The following is an 18374-nucleotide window of genomic DNA, read 5'->3' on the forward strand; positions in this document are numbered from 1 at the left end:
CAAATGTGCTGCACAAAAGTGACGAGACGCATTTCTCTTTTATTTTGAAGGCAAAAGTCAGCTCCTATTTACGCTGGTGAACTTTACACCTGAGGCTGTGCGGTGCTCTGCGCCCTTCCTACTGGTCCTAGATGACATTTTCCAAATTCCCCTCTTTGCCTTTCTATGCCTGACTGTGTCGCCAAACACACACAGAATTGGTGTGGTGTTTTCTGGTACAGAAACATTAGCACTCAAACTTCAAGGGACGATGGGTGCAGTACTCGTCTTTTTAAACTGTTTAAAAAAAAAAAAAAAAAAAAATAGGTTTTCTATATAACCATCAAATATTTAGTATTTTTCTAAGAACACTGACTGAAGTAAAGCGGTTGCAAATTAATTTCCTGTCAATCAACTAATTAATAAATTGGCTTAATTATTTTAGCTCTGATAGGATCATTAACACAGTAGAGTCAGACATACGCACAATGAGGACCAATCAAAATAATTGACTTAGAATTATCCTAGCAGCCTATTTTTAAAACTGATCTTTAATTATGTTACACATATTGTATGACCGACTGAACATCCACTGAGAGAAAATACAAAGGATTTAAGCTACAGTTGTTTTTCTGATCGTAAAAACCTATTTCCCCTTCAGCGACATCCTCTACATGCCCTCTGACGTAAATGTAAACAGGGTGTGTAAAACAGGAAACATACTAGTTTGTGTGATGACATGTTTACTCATGTTGGAGGTGCCGAATGAGCGAGACATCACACAGAGGTAATGTCTCCATCTTGATGTTCCACGCTGTCAGACACCAAACCACACACAGATTAGCGGCAGTCGGAGTCATCATCACTCTCACATTTTATTCATGTTTACTGGGTGTTTGACAGGCCTATTACTAGTTACACTGAGCTCTTGTAGCGATGATTCATGCATAGTTTACACCTCAAAAAATAATCCTTCATAAACAGCAAGTAGAAAAATCTATCCCTGTGTGAATTCCTTGACAAAGATCATGTAAACTTGACAGATTTCATATAATTTGTAACAATTTATAAAATAATCATTACAAAAGTGCAGCTCTGTAGAGAAAATATAAGCTTTTGAATAAAAATTGCACCAATTTACACCCATCAAAAATATAAGAGACCTCACTGTGAAAGTGATCTCTACAAAAGCAGCATAGAGATAAGCCCTTCCTCTATTAAGTAGTGAATGATTGTGTCCAAAAGTGACCAAGCTCGCTTCTGTTTTCTTATTGCTTTGCCTTAAAACAAAAAAAACACAAAGATCAAACCCATGACGACACTGAGAGAACAACAGTGCAGATGGGTATCATAACAAATGATAAAAATCGAATTAAATCCAAACTGTAAAAACATTTCAACTGATAAAACTTTGGTATTAATTCATACCAAGTATCATGTCCTGTGCGAAAAACAATTTCAACTAAGAAAGCAAACCAATCACTGGCAATTAGAGTTATTAGGCACTTACAAGGTACAGTTGCTCATTAGCTGACAGTCATTGATGTACTTTAACTAAATGTCATAGTGATGTCACATAAAGTCAGCCTGTGTAAGTTCAGGCTTCATTTACTTTTAGGGGAAAAAGCTGGTTTGTATGTCTCCTTAAACACGATGGACACAAGACGGCAGTTTTCTCTTAAATTTAGGACATGCTACAACTGGAGGAAAATTTAAATCCCACTCCCAGATTTGCATTTGCTTTGTCTTTTAAAGACAAACTTTAGTTTTCTAGGGCAGTAACTAGTTATGGCTATGTCTACTTCCTGAATGTGCAAGCATAGTGTTTAGAAAAGTCAATTCAAAAACTGGCCCCTGGTAAAATACTTATCCGCACCTTTTGAAGTTAAATATTGCACAACACTTGAAATGTTTAAAACTGGCTGTGGTTTCATGTGTTTTTTGGAATATTTCCTGGGTCTTCAAAGACAATTTTTGCAGACAAACTTTCCTCCATTTTTCCTCAAAAGTCTGTTTGGGAAAAGAGAGGCCAAACCAAACTGACAAAAATAACAGAAAGAAAGAAGAAAATGTCATATTTCTCTAACTGAGCATCGTAGTATTTTAAACCTAAGTGAACTAAAGGTAAATATATTACTTGGTGTATACTTAAATAAAACATGCTAAAACATTTCTCCTCCTGTTTCATTTCCTCTTTCATCTTGTTAACAAAACTTCGGTAACAGTTAAAATACGAGCACACTAAAAAATTAACACGACAAGAAGTAATTTTAAAAACATAAATCATAACATTGATGGGTAAAAACAGGTTTTGGGAACAATAGTAGTTAAAGTCTTCAAATTGAAATCTCGTAAGGGTCCCTTTGGCTGCCACGGTGACTTCATGATAGTGTCTTTGTGACATCAACTTGACGCCTCTGTGGGAGCGTGTCATCCGGCTTCAGGGAAAGTCGCTTCCATCATAGATGATGGGCTTCTCCATGGTCAGATGGTAGAAGACTTTCTTGGAGATAAACCTGTTGGAAGAAGGATTCCGATCAAAGGACTGCAATCCTATTAAATGAAACGAGACGCTGGGCCACAACAGGAAGCTGGCTTCAGAGCCAAACACACATACACATGCATGAATGCCAAACAGTGGTTTAAAGGGAGAGTGAGAACAAGGACGCTTGATGTCAGGAGTTCAGTACCGTGAGAAGGAGTTGTCAAAGATGAGTGTGTAGAGGCCGGGGAGACGGACTTTCAGCTGTCCTTGAATTGTCTCTTTATGGGAATTGCAGCGAGTCAGAGGAATCAGGACCTGAGAGAAGAACAGAAACATTGATCTGAAATTAAACTTCCTGTAAAGGTTAAATACTTATTGTCTAACAAACCACCCATCAGGTGATGTTTTTATATATTTTGTTACCCTACATAACCGTTAATGTTGGACAGCAATAATGTCATTATTATTATTATGAAAACATATGTATATTTCATACACTGAAATATTGGCAACGTAAGGTGGGGGTGCGAACATAAGAGGAAAGGTCAGAACTCATTTCCAACCCCTGACATTTCTAAGTGCAGGATGTTTACTTCAGCCTGCTGAGCAACACTGGCGACCTGCAGCGTTTCTCTTTAGTCAGAATAATTGTATAGGACAACCAAACAGCCCCGCTCTCTGCAGGGGGTCAGCACATTTTGTCTGGTAATAACTTTTGAGTTGCCATCTGTGAGTTTTCAAGTGGCTGCAATTTCTAAGAATAGAAAATAATTTCCTTCAGCCTTAAGATGAACTCTTATGAAATCATGAAAAAACATTGTCATGGTTTTTGCCTTTTCTCAACATCTCCTGTGGCAGATTCACTTGGCCTCTTTACTGTGTATGTGTATAGGTTGCCAGTGGTTCTTGGGTCTCACATTAATCTTAAACATAAAGTCATCTACCTTTGACTGTTCCACCTGAGTATCAGCAGATTCCCTGTAAACTACACTAAAGGAGATGCTCTTCGGCTCTGAGGAAAACATCCAGCTGATGGTCGGCCCACAGTCACCCACAGCGACCGTGATCACACTGTAACAGCTGGACTTGATGAAGAGTTCCCTGGAACCATCGCCAAACTGAGAAATATCATCAATAGTGAGAGGGACTGCCACCCTGAAACAAGAGAAGATTCAATTTAAAGGTGGGGTATTATGCTAATTTCAAGCTTCGTATTTCACTCTGTGATACCTGTGGAGTCGCTTAACATAATTTACAATTAAAAAACCTTTTCTCACACTGGTGCTCTGTGCAGGCCCTCATACAGTCTCTGCCTGAAACGACTTAGTCAGCTCTGTCTCTTTAAGAAAGCCCGCCCCTACAAGCCCACTTTCTTCTGATTGGCCAGCTCTCTGAAGCTTGCTGAGGCTGCAATTTGTGACAACACAAAGTCCAGCGTGTGGAAAAAACTGTGTGAAACCAAGCGGCAGACTGCGGTGTTGAAAAATGAAGCCAATGCAGAAGTGCAAAAAACTGCTGTTCCTCGAGTGGCCACTTGAGGCTGGCTCCAGAAAACAAGAAATAACATTACAGCAGATGGGAAAATGCCAATTTTTACAGCAGAAATAAACATGTTTACAGCCTGGTACAAAAAAAAGTTTTGTTATAAATAGCTAATTTTATTGTTCAAGATAACTGTACGGGGGGTGAATTTCTTATAACACACTTTTTAAAATTATATTAAGCCTTAAATCATAGGGGCCGGATCACTTGATTTACAGGTGGATCCTGCTGGCTGTCTGCTAGACGTCAACACAGACACACGCTGGCTGACTCATGAGGCCCGCCCACAGAGCTCAGCCATAGGCTTCAGCTTGTTCGCGATCCGCCTCTTTGCCTGCCTCTGAATAAGCCGGTTTTGCATTTCCAATATGGCGACTCCCAGCGCTGGTGCAATTCGGGCTTCAAGACGCTTCTTCAGAAACCAATGGGTGACATCACTGAGACTAAGTCCATTATTTATACAGTCTATATGTGTGAAACCTGGCGTTCACAGCAGCCTGCAGACTGAGCTGAGAAGCCTGGGGATTACTCCAACATACTTTTACATACAGATTTGAAACTTCACCCACGTTTAGTCTGGACATCCAACATTGTAAAATGATAAACAATATATGTCTTAAAATGTGGAACAGGATAATACCCCCTCTACAATACAAGGCGAATCATCACTTACACATTCACTTACACATTAGTTAATCCCAATATGAGACTTACGTGACTTCTCCTGATCTGAGAAGGTTGATTTCTGAATCCTGAACAGTGGGAACGTGCTCCTCAGGATCATCAGGGGTCACATCCCCCGTGTTTCTGCAAAAATCCAGCACAGGTTTGTAATGTATACATCTGACACTCATATGCATCATGACGCAATCCCAAAATGCTGCTCTTCAATTTTGTGATTTTGACTACAGAACACCTCTTTCAAAATGACACTCCAGATTCATCATGATGCATTTAAAGTGGAATATTGATATAATCAGGCATTATGACTCATGTAAATTCAAATCTCGTACCAGAGCTTTTCAGGTTAATCTCATTTACTTCCTGTTAGAGACATTATGTCTCACATTAAATATGACATTTAGTTGAATCCAACTCTCATATTCTTTGCAGGTATTTCTGAGGCATATTGCTGTACATTTTAATTTTCTGGTGCAATAATGTAGTTCTGTGCAAAACCTAAATGTGATTTAAATGTTTCTATGGCAACACATGAACACTTTGGCCTCTGTCAACCTTCAGTGCAATGAAACTTTGGTATTTCTCAAATCTTGACGTTCACATAACACCCACAGAAAAATAATGATTATTGTTTTATATACTGTTTATGTGTGCATATGTAAGTGTACCATGAGGAACTCTTGAAAGTATGATCAAAAGGCACTGGAGGTGTGAACTTTACGTGTGGGAAGATGTGTTTTTTCTTGTAAGTATTCAAGTATTCTAACTCACAGTGTGAAAAGATTGATTGATTGAGCGCAACAGAGATATATGAGCTCATGACTCTCAAACTCACAAGGCTTTGACTTATAGTTATACTTATAGTTATAGTTATAGTTATATACAGTGTATATAAAAAGTTATAAAAGTGCAACATTGTTTCTAAATGTAAAATTAGTTAAATCATAGATTAAGGTGCCAAGCAGCCTATTGTAAATATTGCATGGAAGTGTACAAGCTCTCTCACCCATGTGAGCGCGTAGTGTTTATGTTGAAGCTGACTTTAGCTCACTTTGATGTAACGTAACCCTTTATAGATAAACTGCATACCTTTAAGATGTCCCCTCTAGCTATACTCATTAAATATTAGCTACAAAAGACCTCCAATAATCTGTTGTTATTTGATGGATGATAGAGGTAACCATACAGACAGGACCCACACATTGTACCTGTTTAATATCCCTCTTCTCAAATTCTTATTACTGTAGGACTCTTTCAGAGCAAAACAAGAATATATTCCTCATAAAACCTTTCTTTTTTCCAGCCCTTTATGCATGTGTGTGTATGCATATGTAGGTTTTTACCTTTGACTTGTGATGTGCTCTGATAAGTCAACATGACAAGTTTAATTCAGGGATGGAGAGTATGTAGTTGTCACTAATCTTAGAGCAGCAATGAACCATGACGGCCTGAGATTTGACAAAAGGCAGTTGTGTTTTTAAAGCCTATAATTTCAGAAGCTCTGTAGTAAACTGTTGTGATGTTATGTGCTGTGGTGTTATGACTGTTCGACGTTCAATAGAGGAGTCTGACTTAAAAAAACGACCAGCTGAGCCAGGTCTTCATCCCATCCCTCTGCTCTCTCCCCAGATACATATTACACTCACACATCCAGCGCTCCTGTAGGCTGTCGGTCTTGTTCTCCCTCCAGGGAGCCTCCTGTGGTCTGGGAGGTGGTGTCACTATCGTAGACGCCGTTCACTTCCTCTTCTGTGATGATGTCAAAAACTCCGTCATCAGCTCTGTTGCTGGGCTCTGACACTGGGACATCAGGAATGTATGATATAAAGGACTACCTGGTCTCATGGTATAGTCTTGTGATTACATGTATGCAAAATGATGTAGCATGTAAGATACAGAAAAAAAACATATTTAAAATAAAAGCACAGCAGCATTTTCTCTGAATAGAAACAGCAACCTCTTCTTCTTACTCTACAGAATAAAGATTCCCGAGCAATGGTTTCTGTCCTTGTTCCTCAATATGACAAAGTCAGACATTTCACTTCTACTTACAATTTAACCAAGAGTAAAAGCAGTGTTTTTCTTCCTAGTTCTCCTCTCACCTGTTACCCTGGGCGTGGGTTTATATGGTGCGGGTTCAGGAGGTGGCTGAGGCCCGGCTCCGGGAGGAGGAGGCTGAGTGTCTGAGGGACTCAGCTCTGCCTCTGTGAACCTCTCCACTACCGCGCTGTGTTCGGTGTAACAGTCTTTGCAGCAGCGCTCCTTTTTCCCACTGTGCTTGGTCATTACAAAGTTGTTGCTGCAGTAGTAGCAGAAGATGCGGCCGCAAAGCCTAAAGATGGATGTGAAAATATAAACAGAATTTGATCTGCATTAGATTATAGGTTATCTTTTTCTAAATTCTCTATATATAAAACAGGGTAGGTACAGACAGGCGTAGTACCCACTGAAAGCCCACCTGCAGTGATGTCTGCGCAGCCACCAGGTGAACTGACCCTGGCAGCTCAGGCAGTTCGTGGCCTCCTTATCCAACCACCAGCGCTCCTCTGCTCGCAGTTTCTGCTCAAACTCCAGAGCGTCGGACTTCTGCCACAGGGCATCTTTGTCCCTGATGTAAAGAACAAAACAGAAGGAAGGAAGTCAAGTGATGCTGTCATCTATGGCTTACATGGTATGTTTCCCTTTATGATCTTTCGAGACAGAACAGTATGTACATGTTGTCTACTTAACACCATAGGTAGCTCCCCAAATAATGCATCTGAGAAGATATAGGCATGCATAACATAAAAACAGAAAAGAAATCGCATCCCAAAGGAGTTCCTGGCCTCTCTGTCAGATCTGTGCTCACTAAATTATCTCAGTTTTCAAAGGATCCTTTTTCCCCTCAGACTTATTTCCCCCCATAAATGTCAAACATAACAACATCAGAGAACTGCTCTCACTGGAAGAACCAATTGAAAACGCACGCTCTCCTGCGACTTTGAAAGAGCAGGCAGCAACCAAGCATAACGAGGTGCAGACATCCTAAGAGCAAATGAACTTTAACCTTTTACTTCATTAAAAAACTCCTGTTGCAAAAGACAGCCGTGCACTTCTGACAGCTGCAACAGAGACGAGTCGTACCTTAAAAGCTCGATGAGCCGCTCCTCGTAGTTGGTCTTGGTTCTGTTGAGGTCATCGATCTCTGCCGTCAGCTTCAGGCACTCGCTTTGTTTGTCAGCCTCAGTTGTGTTGAGTTTCTGCTTTAATTCCTCGCAGACCTTTTGCACAGCTAAGTGTGCTTCTTCAGCCCTGAAGGCAGAAGGTGCGAGGAAAATAAGCCACTGGCTATTTTGTTACACCCAAAGATGAAACTCAAGGGTACCACTGGTCATAAACGCACCTGGTTACTGCATCTCTCAGCTGCTGAATCTCATCCTCACTCTCGCGAACGCTTGTTTCTGTCTTTGTGATGTGAGCATCTTTCTCGCCAGTGAGCTGCAGGTACTGCTCATTCACAGCCTTGATTAAACGTTATAGGAACACACATAAAAATGCACATCAGGACAAACATTTATTCTTAAGATGGTCTCAGTTTTGTTGAACGCCGCTGGATAAAATGCATCTTGCAGTCGACGACATCATAAACACATCGTAGTCAAAACATCACTAAAAATCAAAGCCCTAAATCTATCTATCTATATCTACATCTATATCTAATCTAAATCTAGAAAAAAAATGTCAAACAATTGTGAAAATGTTTTATCTCAAAGCGATTTTGCATATTTTCTACCTTCTGCAATCAAAGACAACTGCTGATGCAATCAAGGTGTCTCATTATAAAAAACAGACAACCCCTCATGTAATCATCCACTGTTAATGAGCACTAAACAAATATTCTGCATGTTTTTATTTCCCATTTGGTGTGTGCTTTCCTGTTCTCCTCCCGTAATGATAACAGTATTAGTGCCTGTTCCAGGTAACTCACAGTTGTTGCACTTTTAACCTCTATCTATCTACAGTCTTGATCATACATGGCTTATCTATGACATTTATTTTGATGGTGGTATCATGGTGGTATTTTTATGTAACACCACTTCTCTGTAAAGGCATGTGCTCTTATAAGATCATAGAGCACATTCCGGCACAAATAAATATTATTTGAATATGTAACTATGAACTTACAAAAACTGTGTATTTGTAAGATACACACCTCTAGTTCAGACACTTTGGCCTGCAAGCTGGACACGTTCTTTTGTTCCTCCTGCAGCCGGGCTTTCACCTTGTCCAGCTGCTCGTTCACACTCTGAAATGTAAAAGTCACAAACAGGAAAGGAAATATGAGGGTTGCTTTAAGGGAATGTAAATATGCTCATGTAGCGTTCATGTAGTGTGGGGAAAAAAGCATGACAGCGTTATGTACTCACTTTGGAAAATCTGAATTTGGTTCATGACTGTTCAAACTGACAGGAGCATGAAATTAATTCAATTTGACTGTTACTTTTAAGACATTTAAAGCTCCTGTGAGGAGTTTCTCGCTGGTTATGAAACAGACAGGAGAAACACTTCACAACTGGAAACCGGACCTTCCGAGGGGCTTGTGAATGCCCAATAATAATGGCACTTGTAACATGCGGAGGTTTAGTAGGGCAAGGACAAAATATCAATATGGCAATATATCGTCATCCTGACTTGTGCAATACAATTATCGATTTGGCTGGCACCAAATATCGATATTTAATCGACAAATATGCGGCGCTCTAAACTGATTTTCCTGTGATTTTGACATGAATGATATAGTAACTTGAACAGAAATGAATTAGCAGAAAAAGTTGATCAAAATCTGGGTAATACAGCAATGTATCATTATATGATGGCTTGCAATATATCAATTTTCACAGAATCACTGTATTGTGATATTATCAATATCGTGGGCCACGTATCGCGTATAATATCGCATCGTGAGTTACCCTGCAATTACCCATGTAAATGTTGCAAGTATTTGTTCATAAACTGAATATAGGATGGATAAACATCATGACCTCATGATTACAATATTACAATATACAATATTTAAAGTCAGGGAATCAACAAGATTATTACAATTCCTCATTGGGGGACTGTCTCTCACTGATCTGGGACTTGCCTCGCCTTTTGAATCAGACGGCCCCACCCAACTAACTAATTTGTGTATCTAATTCCAATATCAAAACTGCCTTTTATTACCAGGTTTAAATACTGAGACCAGCTGATGGATGTCCTTGGCTGACTTATCCAGGTACAGATCACGTTACTGTAAAAGGGCTCAACAAACACCGTAGTGCGAAGAAATCATAACAGAAAAAACGACTATCTTGAGTATATAACAAGTCATGATTGACGGGTTCTGACTCACCTTCATCTGGACCTGATGATTCATGCTCTCAGAGCTCAACTGGAACTTGACGGCCTCTGCCTCCTCTCGGCCGGAGTCCTTAACACTCTGCATTTGGTTCTTTGCTTTTTCTAGCTGCTCCTGGAGCTCCATGACAGTGTCAGGAAGCTTCTCCTTCTGTTTCACCTCCTCTTTTAGTGTTGTATTCTCCAACTGCAGGTCTGACATGCTCTCTCCTAGCCGCTCCACTTCTTCCTCCAGCTCCTCAATCTTGGCAGCGTCCCCTACCAAATACTCTCTGGCCTCCTCTTTTTCTGCACTCAGCTTACAGATGGTTATCCCCAGCTCGGCCATCTCTGTGTTTGCCCTGTGCAGACCCTCACGCGTCTCGTTGTTCTCTAAGACCAACTTGTCGTTTTCTGCCTTAAGGGTTGACAGATTTTCTCGGAGGGCAGCCGCAGAGATAACCAACTCGGCGTGGGCAGCTACCTCTCTATCTCGCTGTTCACTCAGCGTCTCTTCTTTCTTTTTGCACTCCATAAGCTCGGTTACATGCCTCTGATTCAGTGTCTCTGTCTGAGCTTTAAGTTGCTCAGTGAGGGTCCTGAGCTCATCTCTTTGGGCCTCTGTCACTTCCAATTGTGTTTGTGATTTTAGCTTTTCCTCCTCTGACCTCTTTACCTGCACCCTCAGGTCCAGGATCTCTTCTTGTAGCCTGGCCACATCTTTCATGCTCACCTCCAACTGGCCCTCAATCATAGCCAACCTGCCTGTCGCTTCCTGGTTCTCCTTTGCTTGGACTGCACTCCTCTCCAGCTGAGATTTCTCCATCACCTGCTTCTCAGAGGTAACCCTTTCCATAACCGCTGTCTGTTTAGCAAACGCTGCTTCTGCATTAGCTTTGGCATTCTCAAGCTCCTTCGCCCTGGCCTCCAGAGCTTTCAACCTGGACTGTAGCTCGACAAGCTCCTTCTCTTTACTCTCTTGCTCGGCCTCTTTGGCTTGGAGCTGCTCCTGAAGGCTTGCTTCATTCTTTCTTGAAGCTCCTAAGTTCTTCTCTAACTCTCCGATCTGCCCGTGAACACTCTTCAGGTCAGCTTGCATGCGGCTAAGAGCTGCTTTCACCGTGTCCTGCTCCTCCCTCAGACTCTGGTTCTCATGCTCCAGCCGCTTTGACGTGTCATCAGAGAGTTTAGCAGCGATGGTTGCACGCTGCAGATTCTCATCCAGCTTGCGGTTCTCCTCACGCAAGTGCTTCTCTTTCTCATCCACTGTCATCTTGGTGTCATCCAGCTGGCTGCGGAGCTGTTTCTCAGAAGCCCTTAGGGCTGCTAATTCAACTTCAAGCGCTGCTCTGTTTTCCACCATCTCCTTCTTCAGCTCCTCGTTTCTCTTCGACGTGGTCAGCAATTTCTCATTGAGTTCCATTAGATTGGCGCACTGGGTCTTGTAGTTGTCTATCTTTGTGGCTTGTTCTTTGACATTACCCTCCAGCTCAGTAAGGTTAGTGATCAGTTTATCTCTCTCTGTGGTCAGGCTTTGGTTCTTGGCTTCTAGCTGTTGTAGTGTCTGACAACTCGAGGTTAGCTCCGCCTCTTTTCTCTTAAGGTGCTCCTTAAGTTCAGAGACTTTTGCCTCTAATGAATCTTTTAAGCCACCAGCCTTCTTCTGCATTTCATCTTTATCTTGCTCTGCCCTCCTCGTCGCCTTCTCCATTTCCTCCTCCTTCTGTTCCAGAGATCTTTGGAGGTCTTGCAGCTGCCTTTGCAGGTTGCTCGCCTCCTTCTCTCTCACTGTCAGGGCCCCCTGCAGTTTGTCAAGGGCACTGCACTGTTCCTCCACTTTTGCTTCCAACTTGGCCTTCTCCTCAGACACAGACGTAACTAATGCGACGAGTTTTGTTTCCCCGTTCTTTGCAGCTGCCTCCTTGACTCTCAGCTCCTCCTCTAGCCTCTCTGCCTGTCTCTTCTTCTCCTCTCCCTCAGCCACAGCTTCCATCTTCCCTTTCTCTGCCTCCTTCAGTCTGTCCAGCAGCTCGTGTATCTTCTGAGCTGAATCAAAGTGACTGGCCGCCTGCTGGCCCTTCTCATTCAGAACCCCGTCCAACTTGGCCAGGAGCTCTATGTTCTTCCCTTCAGCCGTTGCCAACTTTTCCTGGAGCATTTGTTGCTCAGCCTCCCTGTTTTTTTCCACAGTCCTGAGTGCTTCCACCTCTCTGCACAGCGCCTCCTCTCTTCCCTGCACAGCCTTGAGTTCTCCCTGCAAACCGTTCTGCTGCTCTTGGGCAGCGAGGGACACATCCAGCTGTCTCTGGAGCTCCACGACTACCCCCCTGAGCTCAGCCGACTCCTCGCCCAGCTGTTTCATCTTATCTAGAAGCTCTCGCTGGTTCAGCTCTGACTGGTCCAGCTCCAGACGAAGGTCCTCAACTGTGCTGCCATCTTCCGTGCAAACAGGCAGAGACTCGTTCAGGTCGTTCAGCAGACCCTGGCCATAGTCCGGGCTGTAGGGGAATTCAGGTGCTTGCTAGGTGGTTGCAACGAAAAGAGGAGGAGATGAGAAAGAAAAGAGGAAGAGTGATGAACTTTATTTAAACATTTTAAATTATGATAAAATTATGTTATTATAGTAACATCAGTTACCTGGGAGTAGGTGCTGGCCAGGCTGTTAATGCTTGAGCTACGACTGGGTGGTTTCCACATGTGACCAGGCGAGTTTGCACTGCCTAGTGTCCGCCTGTCAGTCAGAAAATAAATCAGATGCTATAGCATTGGAAAATACACATCACAGCAAAACTCCACATCATTTGGACAAAAAAATTGTTATTTTTACCTTGCAAAAGTGGGCCAGGAGGCATCAAGATCATGACCTCTTGACGCCACATCAAACTGGACCTCATTGAGTTCATACAGGTGACTGATTATGTCAACACTAAGGTGGGGCTTCAGGAAGGGGCTTCTTGCATAGTACCAGTCACTGCAGGAAGAGAGACGAGGTTGTGGTTAAATTAGGACATTAGAAAGAAACGTTAGCTTCAGTTAGATTTTCAACAGCTTCAAGTTGCATTTCAAGTATATTTGAAATGCTTAATTAAAACAAAATGTTAATATATTCTCTTGGGACTCATTCCTAATCGCAAGGTAACACAAATCTCCATGGAGAATGAAGACTCAACTGAAAAAAGGATTGTTTAGATGGCAAATTTTTTTTTTCAAGTAAACATAAAAAACCCTGAGAATAATTATTTTCTAAACGCTTGTTTTGTTAGCCAGGAAAAAACGTGTGCAGGCTACCTTTCTTAGTCTTTTGCACTATGGTGATATTTTCTACATGCATACTGCATGTATATGCTCCCCTCATACATACAGTATATACGTACATCTTCTGACCAAGACCTCTAGCAGTCTTTATTTATACTCTACTCAATACCTTCCTCACCTGGTTTAGGGGTTTGCACTGAGGTAGGGAAAAAGTCCTCTCCTACTTTGCTCCTGTAATTTGATGAGCATACTACATCTAAAAGTATGTAATCCCCTTGGAAAATGGCTTTGATAAAACTCCAAGTAACTGAGAAATGCAAATGAAATGACCAAATTGAGTTGGATACATTCTCCACCATGTGTGCTTGATGTCTGTGTTCCCTGCCTGTTGTCTTTTTGTAATTGTGCTGTCTTGGCCAGAGCTCTCTCAGAAAGAGATTTCAATCTCAAGGGAGTTCCTGATTAAATAAAGAGCAAAAAAATACAAAAATATATATTAAAAAAAGTATATGTAAACCATGATATACAGAAATTCCTCAGAAATAAGCCTTCTTACATAGCTTGCAAATTGTTTTTGGCATCCATGACAGCTGTAACTTATTGTAGTTGTGTGTCTATCCTTTGTGTACACTTTAAACAGCCCGGCTCTACACAGAACCAGTTTGGTTGTCTGGTTGTATAAGTCATGAAAACCAGTAACTTTATTGTTCTTAGACTGCCCTTTAAATTGAAATATTGCTGACCACTTCGTCTACTGAAGCAGTGGTCCCATTTACAGAAAGTAACATGAAGTAAAATCAAACCAAAACTAATCAACAACAGTGAGTTGTTTGTGTGCAAAATGAGAAGTTGCCTAAATGTCAGCTTCACCACATTGTGTCATCAGATCAAACCTGCCAATTTCCGCTTTCATGATCTCAACTCAACGCAATCAAAAAACATGTGTGAAGCCAGTTAAGCTTTGTCAGTTTCACCTGGTGACTCTCTGGTTCATCAGGCACTGCTGCAGGGTGTCGGCCAGCCGCTGATGTACGAGGGAGTAACGGATAAACGCTCGTCCTTTCCCAAGCGAAGTCTTTAACTATAAAAGAAAATGATGACATTGTTTTTCACAAGAGTTTACTTCATACTCACAGATATTCTACACATCATAAAATGTCAAGTTAATGACTTTATTTAATCTTTGATTATAATTTTTCTTATCGTAACAGTTCTAATGCTAAAAGCTTGCAGTTGAGAGGTATTTTAAATGCATTTGTTCTACCAGTTATCAAAAAAAGACAAACTAAGAAAAACACAACACAAATATGTTGCTAAAGGGATGCTAGATGCATTTTTCATGTTATCTATTGGAGAATGTGTTCTAACGAGACAAGGGAAAAAAGTGGGCTCTTTCTGTATGTTGTGTCATGTCTTTACTATAAGAGATAAGAAAGAAAATGGACGCTCAAAACCCATTTAAGTTTTAGCGTGTCTAATGGTTAAAGGGGTTATTTGACACTTTCAATGATCATTATGTCACCAGTGCAAAATCAGAGGTGTCACAGTGAACAACAACCACAAAAATCTTCATACCTCCGTGATGGATTTGACAAAGCGGATCCCGTCATTGGCTCCTTTCACCTTAGCCAGACAGTCACTGAAGTAATCCCAATAATCTTTCCTTGTTCCAAGAAATGTGGTTTTCTCCTTCTGGTCAAACTGAAGGAAATAAAAATGTATGTGGATAGTTGTTACACAGTCATTTATTTTGAAATTGCTAAATGCAATCTGTTGATCTTATCTACTTTTCAAAGAGCAGAGACATTTTTCTTACTAACGTTATCTTATCTGAATCAATTATTATGTAATTCTTCACCTCTTCCTGGAGTTAAAAGGATTGACTGGTTCAGCTGTGACTATATAAGTGAAAACACACCTGTAGCAGGTACTCCAGTTTGTAGGAGAACTTGTGCAGGTTGGTACTGTCATCAGTGATTGGTTCCCCATTTTCCCTGTACTCCTTTGCAAGCTCGGCAACAGCCTCTAAAATTCACATTCACATTCACACCAAAATAAGTATGAGGGATGAATTAACACAGCGTTTAGACAAATATGTGGCTCTTGGAAAACACATTCACAAGATAGCAAAGAAGGCATACTTCTTACAGATACAGAAGGATGAGCTACTCATCATTTAGGATACATGACCAAGCAAGGAACAAGCAATTAGGCAGGAAGTAAAAAATAGTTATCTCCTCAGAAATGATCTGCATTGTGGATACACATTCACACATAAACCACCCTGATTCCCAAACCTCAAATCCTTTTCTGTGTTTTTACCATTTCTACCTTCTTCAAGCACGGTTAGTTTATAAATCAACCACTTGCCTCGTATCCAACGCAAAAACTGGAAGGACACCTGTGACGGGTGCACTCTCAGCACGCACTTTCTGTCTCGCTGCATGCTAATGGAGGCCTCCACCACGCCCTGACTACAGGCACATGAGGTCAGATGAACGTTTTTCCGAAGGATTTGATGTCGAGGAGTGGTCGGATAGTTCCAGGCGTAAAAATTGCTCTTAGACCTGACACTGAGACTAAAGTCATTACATCATGGCAAACCTCCCTGTCTCTTCTTTCTCCTCTCCTTAGTCACACCATGGCAGCCAACAACTGCCAGCAGCCAATCCGTTCACACACAATTACACGACCAGGCACCCACACATAAAGCTGACGTACCATGCAGATCTCTGATAATCCTCTGGAGTTGGCTCTCCCCAGCGGTAGCCCCAACAGCCATGGCCCCACCGCTCTCTCCCTGGCAACCAGGGGTCAAAGGGTCACATCCAGTCTGCTGAATCAGAGAATCAGAAGCAGTCAGGAACAAAAGATTGACATGAATGCTGCAACATACTGTACTGTCTCATGGTCACACATGGGAATGTTAATTCAGTTAAATACAGTAATAAACATTGTTCTTCTCTGCAGGAAATGTGGCTCTTAGACCGGGAAGTCTGTGATGTGTATATTAACTCAGGTCACTTTGCTCTTTTGTTCCTCTGACTACCAACTACTACCAAACTGTAATCTTTAAGAATCTCCTCTACAAAACACGCCGACGAACAACAGCTTGTATCCTCCATAAAAATCAAATAATACATCTTTGCAACAAGATCTATCCACCAGACAGAATCCTATTATAATAGTTGACACTTTAGAGAGGATCTGATCAACCCCAACGTCCATAAAATACCACCACAACTAAGTATGGCTGCAATACTATCATAATATAACTGATAATTGAGTATGCGTAAGATATGCTAATGTTGCTGTGGTAGCTATGAGGAAATAAACAAAGCCTGCTAAATAATGTTGTATGACATGAAACGATGACGTTATGTAGCAACGTAAGCTCAGCCACAGCCTACATGTTAATACATAGGCGTTCACACTTTAGTTACGTTTACTAAAACACATTGTGCTTTTTAACGTTAGGTTTGTTTAGCTAAATGCTAAGTAGGTTAACGCGTGTCTGGTTTTAATAGTTTAAAACACATTAAGAATGGTTTTACTACTCTAACTATCGTCTGGAACAGCGCTAATAACCGATTTTCAACATAAAAAAGACAGACAAGTATGAACAGCTTGCAGCTCAAGCTTTTACACACGACTTTAGTGATTTTGTGGCTGTCCCTTTGTCGTAATATTCAGCTTTGACACTATTATCCCTTGACAGACATTGGAAAAAAACCGTGACATCACGGAAAAACCTTTACTTGGATAATGTGACATGTTTTCATGCAGTTGCTGTTAAAAAAGAATAAGAAACGAATAAAGAACTTTGACATACTTCTACAGATATGACTCAAGTCCATAACAATCCAGATCGTTTACGTGTGCAGACAAACTTGTTGAAACTTTCGTGATTGACATCGTGCAATCAACTGACAACGCGACATGTCGACCTCTCGACCAATGGCAGCGAGGTCTGTGGGCGGGACTCCCAAACTCGGGTTTGGTTGTCTTAGCGGCGTAAACAGAGGTGTCATGTGATCAATATTATTCATAAATACTTGTCCCAATTTTCTGTGTAGGCCTTTTGCGAAGGGGACATCAACGTAATCATTTTAGGTTAAATTGAATAGAGCCGTGTGAATGTGCTTCATGAGCTTCAGTTTAAAAAAAATCTTTATAAAATCTTTAAAATACATTTAATGTAACTGCACTGCTGTCCACATACACAATTGTTTAAACAACGTGTGCCCTTTTTTGCCAAGAATAAGACTAACATATTTATTTTATTGTACAATTATAAATAGAATATCTTACCATTTAACATGATACAGTCACATTATTGCTCACTTTCATTGAGGTCACATGTCTTAAAGGCACATTCAACAAATTTTACAGTCGATGTTTTACTGTCAAATTTTGCTGAATGTCTCGTAATGAGTTTTACCAAGCCAGTGAAAACTGTTTTGTATGGATTTCTGTGGCTCTGGAGGAGCTTTGTCAAGTCTAATTTGTTACAAACTGGGACCTGGAGTTTCAAAGACATGGGCATTTAATAGTTAGTGAGTTGTTTATTAAAACAATTATATTGGTTCTGTTATTGGAAATGTAGGATCCAGTGTTTTTAATGCTTGAACCATACTGTGAACTAAAAGTCTGATCATATTAGCCTCTGCTCCATCTATTCAGTTCCAGCACCAGCATCAGGAATGTGGGAGTTCGGTTTGATCAAGATTAGTCATTTAACTCCCACACAAAATAAAGACTGGAGGCTTAGACTGCAGGGGAACCTGACACATAGAGCTCCCATCTCCTCCTCTTTCTGCATGCATTCATGTTATCTGTCCCATGAATGCAGGAACTAACTATGTATATTTCTGTTTTGAAGGTCCCTTGTAGGTTCTTGTGGATCTTGGTTGCGGACCGCCTGCTGCTGTGGACCTTGCTTCAATTATTATTATCCGTCATACTTCTATTATCATTACTATACTTGTTAATGCTAATATTACATTAATTCACATTATATTATTTTATTTTTTACTGTAGCCTTAAGTCTGTATTATCTGTTGCTGTTGTTGTT

The 18374-nt window shown here is 41.0% G+C and overlaps 1 protein-coding gene across 1 annotated transcript; it reads right to left on the reverse strand.

Moving 5' to 3' along the window:
* Positions 1 to 828: 828 nt before the first annotated feature.
* fyco1a (FYVE and coiled-coil domain autophagy adaptor 1a) lies at positions 829 to 17181 on the reverse strand. The gene is made up of 18 exons (XM_069679364.1): positions 17133 to 17181; positions 16022 to 16136; positions 15219 to 15325; positions 14876 to 15001; positions 14275 to 14381; positions 12873 to 13016; positions 12683 to 12776; positions 10062 to 12566; positions 8880 to 8972; positions 8070 to 8188; positions 7811 to 7978; positions 7146 to 7295; positions 6790 to 7019; positions 6334 to 6487; positions 4721 to 4813; positions 3409 to 3619; positions 2670 to 2779; positions 829 to 2495 (listed from the first exon to the last, which is right to left on the reverse strand). The coding sequence occupies exons 2-18, from the start codon at positions 16080 to 16082 to the stop codon at positions 2420 to 2422; spliced, it is 4548 nt and encodes a 1515-aa protein (XP_069535465.1). The 5' UTR covers positions 16083 to 16136; positions 17133 to 17181; the 3' UTR covers positions 829 to 2419.
* Positions 17182 to 18374: the final 1193 nt, after the last annotated feature.

Source organism: Semicossyphus pulcher, unplaced genomic scaffold (genome assembly GCF_022749685.1).
Source record: "Semicossyphus pulcher isolate SPU_LCO1_2020_fin unplaced genomic scaffold, fSemPul1.0.p SCAF_4, whole genome shotgun sequence".
NCBI classification, from domain to species: Eukaryota; Metazoa; Chordata; class Actinopteri; order Labriformes; family Labridae; genus Semicossyphus; species Semicossyphus pulcher.

Excerpts from the sequence above, each read along its gene's own strand:
- fyco1a (XM_069679364.1), bottom strand. The coding sequence starts at position 16,082 with ATGGCTGTTGGGGCTACCGCTGGGGAGAGCCAACTCCAGAGGATTATC. Across the intron at positions 14,382-14,875 it reads TTGTCAAATCCATCACGGAG|TTAAAGACTTCGCTTGGGAA; the intron begins GTATGAAGATTT and ends TTTCTTTTATAG. Across the intron at positions 4,814-6,333 it reads CCTACAGGAGCGCTGGATGT|AAACACGGGGGATGTGACCC; the intron begins GTGAGTGTAATA and ends GGATTTTTGCAG.